The sequence below is a fragment of the Danio aesculapii genome, chromosome 11 (genome assembly GCF_903798145.1).
Source record: "Danio aesculapii chromosome 11, fDanAes4.1, whole genome shotgun sequence".
NCBI classification, from domain to species: Eukaryota; Metazoa; Chordata; class Actinopteri; order Cypriniformes; family Danionidae; genus Danio; species Danio aesculapii.
The window spans coordinates 40266687-40279723 of NC_079445.1; the positions used below are offsets into that span (position 1 = coordinate 40266687).

General features: G+C 36.5%; 1 protein-coding gene across 1 annotated transcript in view; it reads left to right on the top strand.

The window, feature by feature from the left end:
* LOC130237101 (calmodulin-binding transcription activator 1) overlaps window positions 1-13037 on the top strand; it is a 575132-nt gene that overhangs the window by 4206 nt on the left and 557889 nt on the right. Inside the window, exon 2 of the mRNA XM_056467908.1 lies at window positions 1390-1491. Coding sequence (XP_056323883.1) covers window positions 1390-1491 — 102 coding nt within the window. The remainder of the gene's footprint in view (window positions 1-1389; window positions 1492-13037) is intronic.

Below are 13037 nucleotides of genomic sequence, written 5' to 3' on the forward strand. Positions count from 1 at the left end.
GTATGTGTAAATGATGACAGTTTCCATTTTTGAGTACAGCACATTTTCAGCAAGAAGCATATTATGTCCATCTGCTTGTTAAGTGTGACATCATGTGAAGCAGCTTCCGGGTCAAAGCACTCTATCAAACTGTATAGGGAGACTCAACAAATGGTATTAATAAACGTTTACAAAGCGATGTAATACTTTTGAAAATCACGATCGCTATATATATATATATATATATATATATATATATATATATATATATATATATATATATATATATATATATATATATATATATATATATATATATATCCATGCCTAATATCTGATGGCCAGAAAGTGATTAATTTTTTATAAATTGTTAAAATATTGTTGTCCAGAGTCCAGAGACTGTTGTGTACACCATGATTTTATATAGAAATCACACTTTCCCCACCAAGACATTTTTTTGGATTGCATTTTTTAACTCCTAATTCAACACATCTCAGAATTTCTAAAATTTCAATCTTTACCAAATGGTAGATATGTCGGTTTATGGTAAAAGTACCGGAATTAATACATATGTTGTGAAAGATCTGAAAATATGAAGTGTACGAGCAATTTATTTAAAAAAAAAATTTCAAAATAAAACATTTTTGAATACTAAATCATCTTTATTTTTTGAGGTTAGCCATAAAATGTTTCAGATTCTCATTTAACATTCTTGTTTTGATTTTTTACAACAAAACTAAAATCAAGTGTAGGAGTGCAGCAGGATTGTTCATTTGATTTTGTTTTTGTAAACCAACAATGCAGTGTGTGTAAACCATTATTTAAAACAGTAAAAACATGCTCATCCATTTGGTAGAGCGGGCAGTCAAAGGGTTAATATGTGATATGACTAAAAAGTGGTCATAAACAGATATTTTCAAATGAGTAGTGGCTTGGACCCGGAAACAGTATTCCATACGTCACGGCTTAACAAGTGGATAGTTCCATGCAAAAGCTGTATACCAAAGGATGCATTTAGGAATCCAGTGAGCCACAGAAACGAGTAGAACCTTGCCATGTGGTTTGATTCAATGTGTACATTTAGCTCCTCGCCAGCCTAGTTGATTGCCCACCTACATACACATCTTGTACGCAATCCGTCGATGCTGGAAAGGCTCCTTTAGACTGCATGTGGGAAGGCAGCTATTATTTCTTTAACTTAAAAGAAACCTGAAATAACCTTTTGACCTTCAGTATCACCAGTAGGACGTGGCATTGAACACAACGTCACTCTAATAATGCAACGGGGTCATTTGAGAAAGCAAGCAATTAATGATCTCTGCATGATTAGAAAGTGGAGGGCTTTGTATTTTTGTACCCATAGACCTTTTTTCCCCTCACTCTTCCCTCCCCCACTGTGTCCCCCTGTAGGACTGAAGAAAATACGTAATCCGGATCGAATGTACAGAACCGCCGTCGGTTACACCGGCCACGTTCCTCCTAAGAGTGTCAGCGATGACACAGACAACAACAGTAAGAGAGCTGGCTTCCTTTTCCACTGCATCCCTCAAAAACATGACAACGTTATGAAATGCTGTTCATCTTCTCTGCCCATTCGTTTACATATTGTAACCTCATTCTCACAGCTGGCACGGTTCATCAATAGTGTTTCTTACAGCATTACCAGAGCCCAAAGTAGGGAAAGATCAAATTATCACAAGGGCATATGATCTAAAATCTTGCTTTCAGCACAATAACAGTTGTTTTCCTAGTGTGTTTGGAATCTTGGCGAATTCTATCAAAGCAATTTGCAGTAAGCCAACGTTCAGCAACTAGGTGACTTCGGGAGTCGGGAGGGAGAGGCAGTTTCTTGGTGGATCAGCTTAAAAAAAGGCCAGCGTCTCATTTTCACTCAGCTCCATTACAGATGATGTTTATTCATGCATGGCCATGCTGCTCTAGAACGAGCAGCATATTTTTGGAAGCAGCAGTTCGTTGTCATGGCTAATCAACGCACGGCGGTGTTTGAGCAGAGCTCAGGCGTCGGCTTGCGTGGGTGTGGATGAGGGTGTGTTCACCTCCTGTTTCCCTATTGGAGAGTTCTTGTTGTGCTCTTCTCTCTCTCTCTCTCTCTCTCTCTCTTCAGCTATTCTTAGTGAGTGATCAAGACTGTTTCGAAGAGACACTCGTTTAATGAAGACACTCCGACATGGACACTAAGTGGCAGGAGTTCTGCTGCCCAGTTGTTGGAGGCTAACAGTTTAATTAGCAACTGGAGGGATACACGTCTCAGCAGTGTCTTTGCCCATTTCAGTTCATCAGCAACAAGTTTTGAGCTTAATAAGTCAGACCCGATGGTAATCCGCTGCTTAGCCCATATGTTGATTTTGAAGCAAAGCAGACCATTGGTTCTTATAATGCAGTAGCTCGTGAGCTTTGAATCCCTGGGCGTGTTGGAATCTGAGGATAAAAGAAGATCCAGTTCAAGCGGGCTTCTTCGTGGACCACGTTTCAGCGTGCTTTGTTGAGCCAAGAAAAGCTTTGGGAGCCAACTGGGACAGAACCAGAATGTCGAAGTGAGCTAATTGGGAGGAATCCTGGTCTGCCTTCCCCTTTCTCTTCTTCCCCAGTGTCCAGCGCAGCCTTTTTTACTCCACCAGTGGAAATCCCCAGATGATCTACACCCACTTATTAAGGCAGCCACACTGAACATCATCAAGTCTCTTTAGAATAGTTTAGATGTGCTGCTTTTTTTCTTTCAGGCCTATGTGCGCTGTTACGAGTGTTATGCTATCGCATGAATTTGCAGATTTTTTTTTTTCTTTTTCTTCATGCTATTGCATATTTTCTGAGACTAGAGTCACTAGACAAGAAGCAGCAAGTCTCTGGAGACCTAAGGAAAATCATCCCTTCAATGGAAGGATGACAGTGCATTAATTTGCTTTCTTGTCACAAACGCAGTATCCCATATCTTCACTGTTTTATCAGCCAAGGCTTTATTTTCCAAAAAAAAAAAAAAACATCCTAGCAATTAAGAGGGAAGTTGCTGCCGTACAGATCTTTTAAATTGGCTAAGATAAAATTTAATTGAGATCCTGCAAATAATGAGAGGTTTTGTCCGTGTTGCAGAGATGCAAACAGTTGACTGAACTGCTCTACCAAAGAAGAGAGCAGAGAGAGAGAGAGAGAGAGATGCTGGTCTCCTGAGACGCCAAAACACAAATGTGAGGTTATCGCAGAACTGGCCTCCTGTCGTGGAGGAGTTTGAAGTCTTCGCTTGCTATCAAAACAGTCGGCGGTAATTGTGCCAAGCACTAGCGTGTCGGGCGTCCGGTGACGCTTCACTTGGCGGAGGCTTATGTCACTCTTCATAACAATCATGCCTCATCTGTGCGTGCCAGTACACATTCGCTTTACTCATCTTAGGGAGCAAGTCACGACCCAGCTAGTGCAGAAGAGCTTTCTTTAAAGACTAGCTGGTTTAAATGGAGCTCACCTTGTTTTTGATAAAACCATACCTTTGATCAGAGATGCCAAAATTAGGGCCTGCGGGTCAAAGTTCGCCCATGGTAACCTTTGATTTGGCCCACAGACCAATCAGAGAATAAATGTAATGTATTTATATAGCACATTTACCGTGTATGGCTATACACCCAAAGTGCTTCACAATCATGAGGGGAGGGGTGGGGGGCCTCTCCACACCATCACCAGTGTGCATCATCCACTTGGATGATGTAACGGCAGCCACAGGACAACAGTGCCAGTGCGCTCACCACACACCAGCTATTGGCGGAGTAGAGAGACCGTGATAGAGCCAATTCAGTGGATGGGGACAATTGGGAGGCCAGAATGGGTAAGGGCCGATGGAGGGAATTTGGCCAGGACACCGGGGACACACCCCTACTCTTTTATGAGAAGTGCCATGGGATTTTTTTTAATGACCACAGAGAGTCAGGACCTCGGTTTAACATCTTATTCGAATGATGGGGAAGTTTGGGGCGAATCCCTCAATCAGAGATGGTCATTTCTAATTTTACATAAATCTACAAGCTAATCTAAAGCTACAAAAAAGCTGAAATTAAATGTAAATTCATCTGATTTAAGGATCAAGGGTCATAAAACCCTAAAGCACCTTTTTTTTTTTTAGATGTTGACAGATACATATGTGTGTGTGAATGTCGTAAAAACACTATTTGGACACATTTCACTGTCAAGTTTGTCACTGTCAAACATTTATTATTTTTGTTAATAAAAAAAAACATTGAACTCCATCGTGTTATAAATGAGATTGTTTATGGTTTCATTATAAGAAATACATTTATAAAATGTGGAAAAATATATATAATTATTGATACGTTTAAAGTATTTTTTGTATATATTTCTAAATATTATTAAATTAGGAAGTTACTATTAGCGCAGCACGATTCTGGCTAAAAAAAGAATCACAATGTTTTTGCTCTAAATTAACATTAACCTGATTTTCTCATAATTCTGTAGATAAAGTAAATGTTAATATGAGTAGGCTATTATTATTGTTATTTCTCAAACATAATAAACCAACAAAAATAATATTAGGTTAATCTACTGTTGGTTAAAATGCTACATTTTGATTAGACATGCATGGAATGGTGGACTTGAATAGACTTTAAATATGTCCTGCATGGTTGTTAATTCACAGTAAAGTGATGGAAATAACAGAATACAACTATTCATAATTCGAAAGTTGAATTATTGTGTTTCAGACTTATGCTTGCAAGCTGTCATTGACAACACCGTTAGACTATTTTTTCACTGGTAAAATCAGGAATTTGTCATTATCAGATTCCTTCTTGCATTATATATTCAACGATATAGGCTAGAGTAGTTATACTGACCCAGTCGACATTTATTTTCATGCACAACACTTTGTGTTACCTATAAAAGAAAAAAACGTCAAGCACTTGTCGTAATCTCACTATAAAATGCAATATATTTGTTAAATTATGTGTGCGCCGGTTTCACTTACTGCCGTGTGCGTTCATGTCGTGGCTGCCGTTACTCTGAGAAAAAAAAACTCACATGCAAATCATACTTCTCGCTCGGCTCTGAAACTACATTTTAAATGATTAGTTTTCTTAAAATTAATTTACAACTAAAAATAATAAATATAGTTTTTATAAATTTATGAACAAGCGCAACTGCTCCATGATGGATATTTTATTTTATGATATTTTTATTATTATTATTATTATTGCATAACATTACATTATTATAATAAGATATATTTGAATGTATACTAAATAATATTTACTAATATTAAAATTGTATTTGTTTAACTCTCACCAGACAAAATATGGTAGAAAGCGATATTATAAAGGTATATTTTATACTTCTAGATATTTATTGGGGCCCCCAGATTTCCTGGGGCCCTAAGCAGCCGCTTACCTCACTTATTGGTTAAATCCACCCCTGTTCACAGCCTATGCAGATTTTGTTCACTAAAGTAGACATGGCAGGCATGCGAGCGTCTTCTCTGAGGTAAACAAACAGTGCGTCAGCTCATGTGTGATTTCATTGCCGCGAATACAAGACAGAAATTACATTCTTGGGTGAATTATACCTCATAAATACACTGTTACATTTGGAGGTGTCCATGATGCTGAGCAATGTCTATAAAACAATGTGAAGACTTGTTTGACTGCCTTTACGCTTCTCTGACCTTGAAAATATATTCGGCTAAATCGTAGAGATGCTGGATTAAGATCATGTGGGGGGTTGAATTAAGATTGCGGTCTTTTTTCGATTAATCGTGCAGCTCTAGTTACTATGGCAACTTTATTGTAATACAGTGTAGTATTTTTAGCTTCGACCCACCACTCTCAATCATATTTGGTTTTTGGCCCTTCATAAGAAAAGGTTTGGGCATCCCTGCCTTTGATTGAAATGGGGCTGTTCATCAATCCCGTCACTCACTTTCAGTGTGTTTTTGGCATTGGTACTCACAGTGTGTAAATGGCTTTCGTGTACCGCACTGTTATTAACAGAAATGAGGTTATTATGAGTCGTCTAAAGACTCAGACATTCACTACATGATTTAAACAAGAAGCTATTGAAGAGCATAGTGATGATAATATGCTATTTTTTTTTCTGTGATGAGAGAGTGAGAGAGCTCGGGCAGGGCAGAAAACGAGACCAAATTGTTTGCCAGAACTCTAAAGTGCATTTTGTATGCATAGCTCAACTCTTTATCCATTTGTATTCATACACTCATTTGCATGATTGAGTCCATGTGTATTTGAGCATTCTCATATCCTCTGTCTTGTTTATGTCTCTGAATGCCTTTGCTAGTCAGCGTTGCATGGATTTGCATGTTGGTTTTATGCATCCAGGTGTGAGACAATGGTTCAAGCTGGTGTTTGTCTGTTTGTGTACAGTTTATAGGATCTGCTTGCGCTTTATAATTCATGTCAGAAGCATATGTTTTCTTATCACTTCATTTATATCGTGCCTCAGAATGTCAGGGTGTTGGAGTGTGTTTTATGCATTTGCGTATTATCTTGTGAATATTTATGCTTCTGTAGATCGCACAATATTTACATCTGCATATTTTAACCAAAGATGAACACATACTGAAATAATGTGCAGTTTTATTTAATAAATACTAAACCAAAAAATGGAAAAAATGTAATTAATATCAATTAAATTCAATTAAAGTTAAATGTTATTTATTTGTAAATTTATGACTGTATATGAGCAATTCCATGCAAATGTCAACTTAATTAAGAACAAAATTAAGTTTTCACCAATATACAGAAACCGTTTCTAAGTTTTTTGTATAAGCAATTATTTTACAGTACTTTAGAAATACTCAAAAATGTCTCTGTCAAGGTTTAAACTATTATATTTGATTTACCAAAGTCACACAAGTGGTATTTTCACATCAGTCACATAACGGAGAGATGTCACATCCATAACGACACATAACGACACAAAATATGAGGCAAGGCAAGTTTTATTTATATAGCACATTTCATACACAGTGGCAATTCAAAGTGCTTTACATACAGGAATAAAAGAAACAAGTATAAGAGAAATAAAAACAAATAATAAAAATGGTAAAAAAATAAAATAAATAAGCATAAAAGCAGATAAAATGTGTTATAAAAGAATTAAAAAGAAAAGAAAAACAATAGTGTGTTCTGTCAGACGTAGCACAGTGCTCATTCAGTAAAGGCACAGCTAAACAGATGTGTTTTCAGTCTTGATTTGAATGTGCCTAATGTTGGAGCACATCTGATCATTTCTGGAAGCTGATTCCAGCAGCGAGGGGCGCAGTAGCTGAAGGCCGATTCACCCTGCTTTGACTGAACTCCTGGAATTTCTAATCTATTTGATCCTAAAGATCTGAGTGATCTGTTAGGTTTGTATTCAGTGAGCATATCTGTAATGTATTGAGGTCCTAGGCCATTTAGTGATTTATAGAGCAGTAATAATACTTTAAAATCTGTTCTGAATGTAACTGGGAGCCAGTGTAAAGACCTAAGGACAGGTGTGATGTGCTCTGATATCCTGGTTCTGGTCAGAATTCTGGCCGCAGCGTTCTGGATGAGCTGCAACTGTCTGACTGTCTTTTTGGGAAGGCCAGTGAGGAGACCATAACAGTAATCCACCCTGCTGCTGATAAAAGCATGAACAAGTTTCTCTAAGTCTTTACTGGAAACAAAGCATCTAATTCTTGCAATGTTTTTTGAGATGATAGTATGCTGATTTACTAACTGCTTTGATATGACTATTAAAAGTAAAATATGAAGTAAAATATGAAGTAAAACAAAATCAATATTTACAGTTCTATACAGAGCCAACTCTTATCCTTTTGATTAGCATTATTTCTTTTGGGTTGTGCAGTTTAATTCACAGAATTTTTACAAAGTATGTTGTGTACTGCAAACTCGCATACTTTTTTGGTCACATCCATAACGCATGTTTATTTTCCTCATTTAAAGTACAAAACATGTTTACAGATTGATGTTTTTCTGATCTCTTAACTCTGTAATCAGTTGTTCTGGAAAATGTAAACAATTGTTTCAATATATGTTAACATATCATGGTTTCTGCTAGGATCATTCTTCCATGGCAGGGCGCCACACCAAAATTCATCCCGCCACGGCTACATTACAGCTTCTCATTCAAAACATTCAGCTGTTTTTTTAAATAGCGGGTTATAATCGCACCAAAACGTATTAAAAGATAAGTGAATTATAACAGCGTGAACTTTTCTGTAATCGTAGTAGTGCTGTGCGTTATTTGTTTAACATTTTAAGGTGACGTGCTGACTGACAGGTGCGTGATGTGTGAGGCCAGCAAACATGGCGTAGCTTTCAGTTATGACGAACACAGTTTCCATAATTATATTTTATTTATAGTTAAAGGTCTATGGCTCTGCATGCAATGACTTTATCTTGCTGGAGTTTATAACCATTTCACTTTACTTCAGGACGCAATAATGCCACTCTGTAGGTCTATTGGAGACATTCACAAATTTTCCTAGCAAATCTAATAAATGTTAGAGACATACTTGTTACATAAACACACTAAATCGCACTTCAGCAGCGTTTATTTGAGAGCGCACAAGAAAATCTGCACTTGAGCAATGTATTTTTGAGGGCGTGCAAGAAGTTTTGAATGCGATCTCGACTTGTGAAACTGCACTCACGCCATTTGTCATAGAAATATCGCCACAGGTAGTTGGTAGATCTGTGTAAAAGACCCAACAGAGTCTGGCACCACAGCTGGAAAAAAATCCTAGAGGAAACACTGTATATACTTTCCACGTGAATTTGTTTTTGAGTTTTTACTGCAAATGTCACATCCATAGCGCTGGAATTGCTCATATACATAAAAGAGAGCTTCTTCTTAAGTAAGATTTGAGTTGTCTTTGTTTTAGTTTAGTCTAAACAAAAAATCAGTCACATGTACTTACCCCGGTTGTTCCAGTGCTGTATGCTTGCATTTGTCCTTAAAATGGCAGTGAATAACAGCATTAAGCTTTAAAAACTTAAAGAATTGTTCCATATAGGGATGGCACTGTCGCCTCACAGCAAGAAGATTGATGAAATTAGTCCCGGCTGTGTCAGTTGGCATTTCTCTGTGGAGTTTGCATGTTTGTGTTGGCGTGGGTTTCCTCCGGGTGCTCCAGTTTCCCTCATAGTCCAAACACATGCTCTATAGGTGAATTAAAGAACTAAATTGGCTCTAGTGTGTGAATGAGTGGTATGGGTGTTTCCTAATACTGGGTTGCGGCTGGAAGGGCATCTGCTGCGTGAAGCATATGCTGGAATAGTCGGCGGCTCATTTCGCTGTGGCGACCTCTGAAATAGAGACTAAGCTGAAGGAAAGTGAACGAATGGTTTCATATAACAAGAGACTTATATTGCTATTGTTCTTTAGAGGTGTACTATAGGGTTTAGTGAATATGAAACATAAATTAGATTGTTAGAAATCATTGAAATCATATGAAACACATTGCCTAGAAATCCCCCCAAAAAGTATCCATATATTTAAATATGTCTGATGCAGAAGTCTGGATGTGAGATGGCAATGAGAGTGACTGTTGACAGTGAAAATAAGAACTTGCTGTTGCAATGGACGCTACAGGCAGTCATGCACTAAAGCTAATGCTCAAGGTCATGATTTTCACTTAACATACTCAGTTTTGGTTAGTTTTTTTAAAGGTTTCTATGTAGATGGAGATTTAAACCACAGATCACTTGAAATACTCAGCACATTTTGTATGGGATCATTCTATGATAATTTGATCCTTTTTAAATGATGCATTAATTCTGATCACATTTTCACTGCAATTACAGTGCTCAGCATAATTGAGTACACCACGTTTTGAAAATAAATATTTGTATCCATTTCTCAGTGAGCATAGGCAATGTATGTTGGTGCATTTAAACAAAACAGATTTATTAAACAGATATATTTATTAAAATAATATTTTAGTCACAGAATATTTTTAGAAATTGAAAAGTAATACAATTAAATTCATGCAAAAAAAAAAAAGACAAACTCTGTTTTAACAAAATTGTATATATTTTTGTTTCTCTTGATTTTTGCTACTTTAGAAAATTTTATTTTATATTTTTTTAGAACATATACATTTGGTCTACTTATTTTTTAACCATTATTGTAAGTTATTTTGTTAGATAAGCTCCAGATTTGTCTTCAGTACTGACTAAACTAATGTATATGCCGAAATATAATATTGTATAGCTTCTCATAGAAAATATTAATTTAAACGAGAGATTTGTGGGGGGTGTACTCATATATGCTGAGCATTGTGTATTGATAGAACCAAGGATTTATTTTTTTTAAATTCCTTTGCAGTACCAAAAGCTTAGTGCATATAGCATTTCAACAACACCAGGGCGAGTATATGATATCTTATTTTTTTTATTTTTTCTTATTTTTTCTCTTTAAGGATTTTATAAACCACATATAGAGGATACACTCCTTCCTCTCTTATGCACCAGGGACTTTGTTAAAAACATTTCTGTTTCTGTTTGTGCAGATAGCCCTTTTATGTTTTTATACTATACTTTTTTCTACAGCCACACACTCTATATCGATATATATATATATATATATATATATATATATATATATATATATATATATATATATATATATATATATATATATATATATATATTATACAAATTATGCCTTTGATGCATACACTACCGTTTCTCTTCTCCTGCTCACTAAGGCTGCATTTATTTAATCAAAAATACATAACATTGTGAAATGTTATTGCACTATAAAATAACTGTTCAAAAGTAGTTTATAATTTAGTTTAATCATTTATTCCAGTGATTTTAATAATGAGTTTTTAGCTTCATTACTCCAGTCTTCAGAGTCACTTGATTCTTCAGAAATCACTCTAATATTAATTATTATTATTATTATTGTGGTTATTTTATTATTGTGGTTATATTATTATTATTAATGGTAATAGTAATAAAAGCAATAATGACCGGAGTAATAATTTCATTTGAAACATACAATAAGTAATAAATAAATATTTAATAAATAACAATTGAATAATTTATTTTTGCATTTAATAAAGGCCGCCTTGATGAACTGATGATTTCATTTAAATGATTAAATAAAATGAATAATAATGAAAAAAAAAAACTGACCCCAAACTTTTGACCGGTAGTGTATATATACTCTTATATATACGTTTAATGTGCTGCAATTGAAGAAAACACATGGAATTACAAAAAACACCAGCAAATTAAGAAAAGATCTTCATCCGTTTGTCAGCACACATGCTGCAGATCCTCAATGTAAACACATTTAAAAAAAGAATGCACTTCATTTTTTCACTACGCAAACAAATAAGGAAAATGCATGGAATTTCTCACAACACTTTCAAACAGCACGGAACACAATGGAAATGTTTCAAGGGGAACCTAAAACATCATGGACCCGGCTATATAGGTTTTGATTATTTAGGCTAATAAATACTAAGAACAAGGGAATCAGTATGTTATAATAAACAAACAAACAAACTCACCTTTCAAAGATCGTCTACAACTTCACTGAGCAATAGTCACGGCACAGCAGCATCCATTACATTATAAGATCTTTCTGAATGAAGAAACTGCATGTGCTTTCTTGAATTGCAGCACGATAAGCTCTCTCGGCCACTGTAATATTTTATATTTGCTTTTTTGTGTGTTGCATTTATATTTCTCCGAAATTTAAATTCTTATTGTTATTATTTTTGTTATTGTTGTTACTATTCTAAGGTCATGAGCGGTTTTGAAAGCATTTCACTGCATATCATATTGTGTATGACTCTGACAAATTAAATTAGAATTTTTGCGAACTCAGCACTTGTACTTGTTACCAGAGAAAAATGAATTCATTCATTCATTTTCCTTCGGCTTAGTCCCTTATTTATCAAGGGTCACCACAGCGGAATGAACCGACAACACTTCCACCATATATTTTATGCGGCAGATGCCCTTGCAGCTGCAATCCAGTCCTGGGAAACACCAATACACTCTAGCATTTACACACACACTCATACACAACGGCCAAGTTAGTTTATTCAATTCACCTATAGCGTAGGTGTTTGGACTGTGGGGGAAACCAGAGCACCCAGAGGAAACCCACGCAAACACAGGGAGAACATGCAAACTCCATACAGAAATGCCAACTGACCCAGCTGGGACTCGAACCAGCGACCTTCTTGCTCTAAAGCGATAGTGCTAACCACTGAGCCACCGTGCCACCTACCAGAGAAACAAAAACAAAAGACAAGTGTGAATGTAACTTTCCAATCTCCTCTAAAACACACAGCTCCCTCACAGGGAGATGACAGTGGCAATAATTTGGCTTTTAATGTAAAAGCACAGAGTAGCTTCGCATTTTTATAATCTCCTCTCCATAAACAGTCTTCATTAGCCAAATGCCAGATAGCTATCTGGCGAATGATCTATTGAATGGCGCAGATGTGGCCGCTGATGGCGATGAAGGCCCGGAGCCAGTGAAGGAGCTGTAGTATTAAGCAGAACAATAGAGCAATCACTGCTTTGATTGGTATTGATCTTGGAGCTGGAGGGACAAGCGAAATTGAAACTGACCAGTCGGACCCGGATCCTATTTGAATCAGAAAAGGTGGTAAAAACAGCGTGCCAAATGATGTCATGGCTCTGGCCGGACACAAGCTTGCTTTAATGGCTTTCGGACGGCACATTATTCTCCGTTAAGAGGAAATGTGAATCATTGTCAGGCCGTTTCCCTGTGGGGGGAGGTAGGGAAATAGATTTATCATCCTCCCTTTCATTCTTTTATCCTCATCTTTACGTCCGTTCTGTCACTGTAGTCTTTATGATGAGGATCGTGATCACACAATCATCCTGTCAAAATGCTTTATATGAACTTGATTAGTTGTGATAATGCCCCGCATGCAATGTTGGCCCAGAGTTGATCAGAATTCAGTCAACATCATCCTCTGTGCTAGCCGAACACAAATCACAGACGGGTGGAAAAGAGAGTAAAGAAAAGGTATCCTATCATTGTGG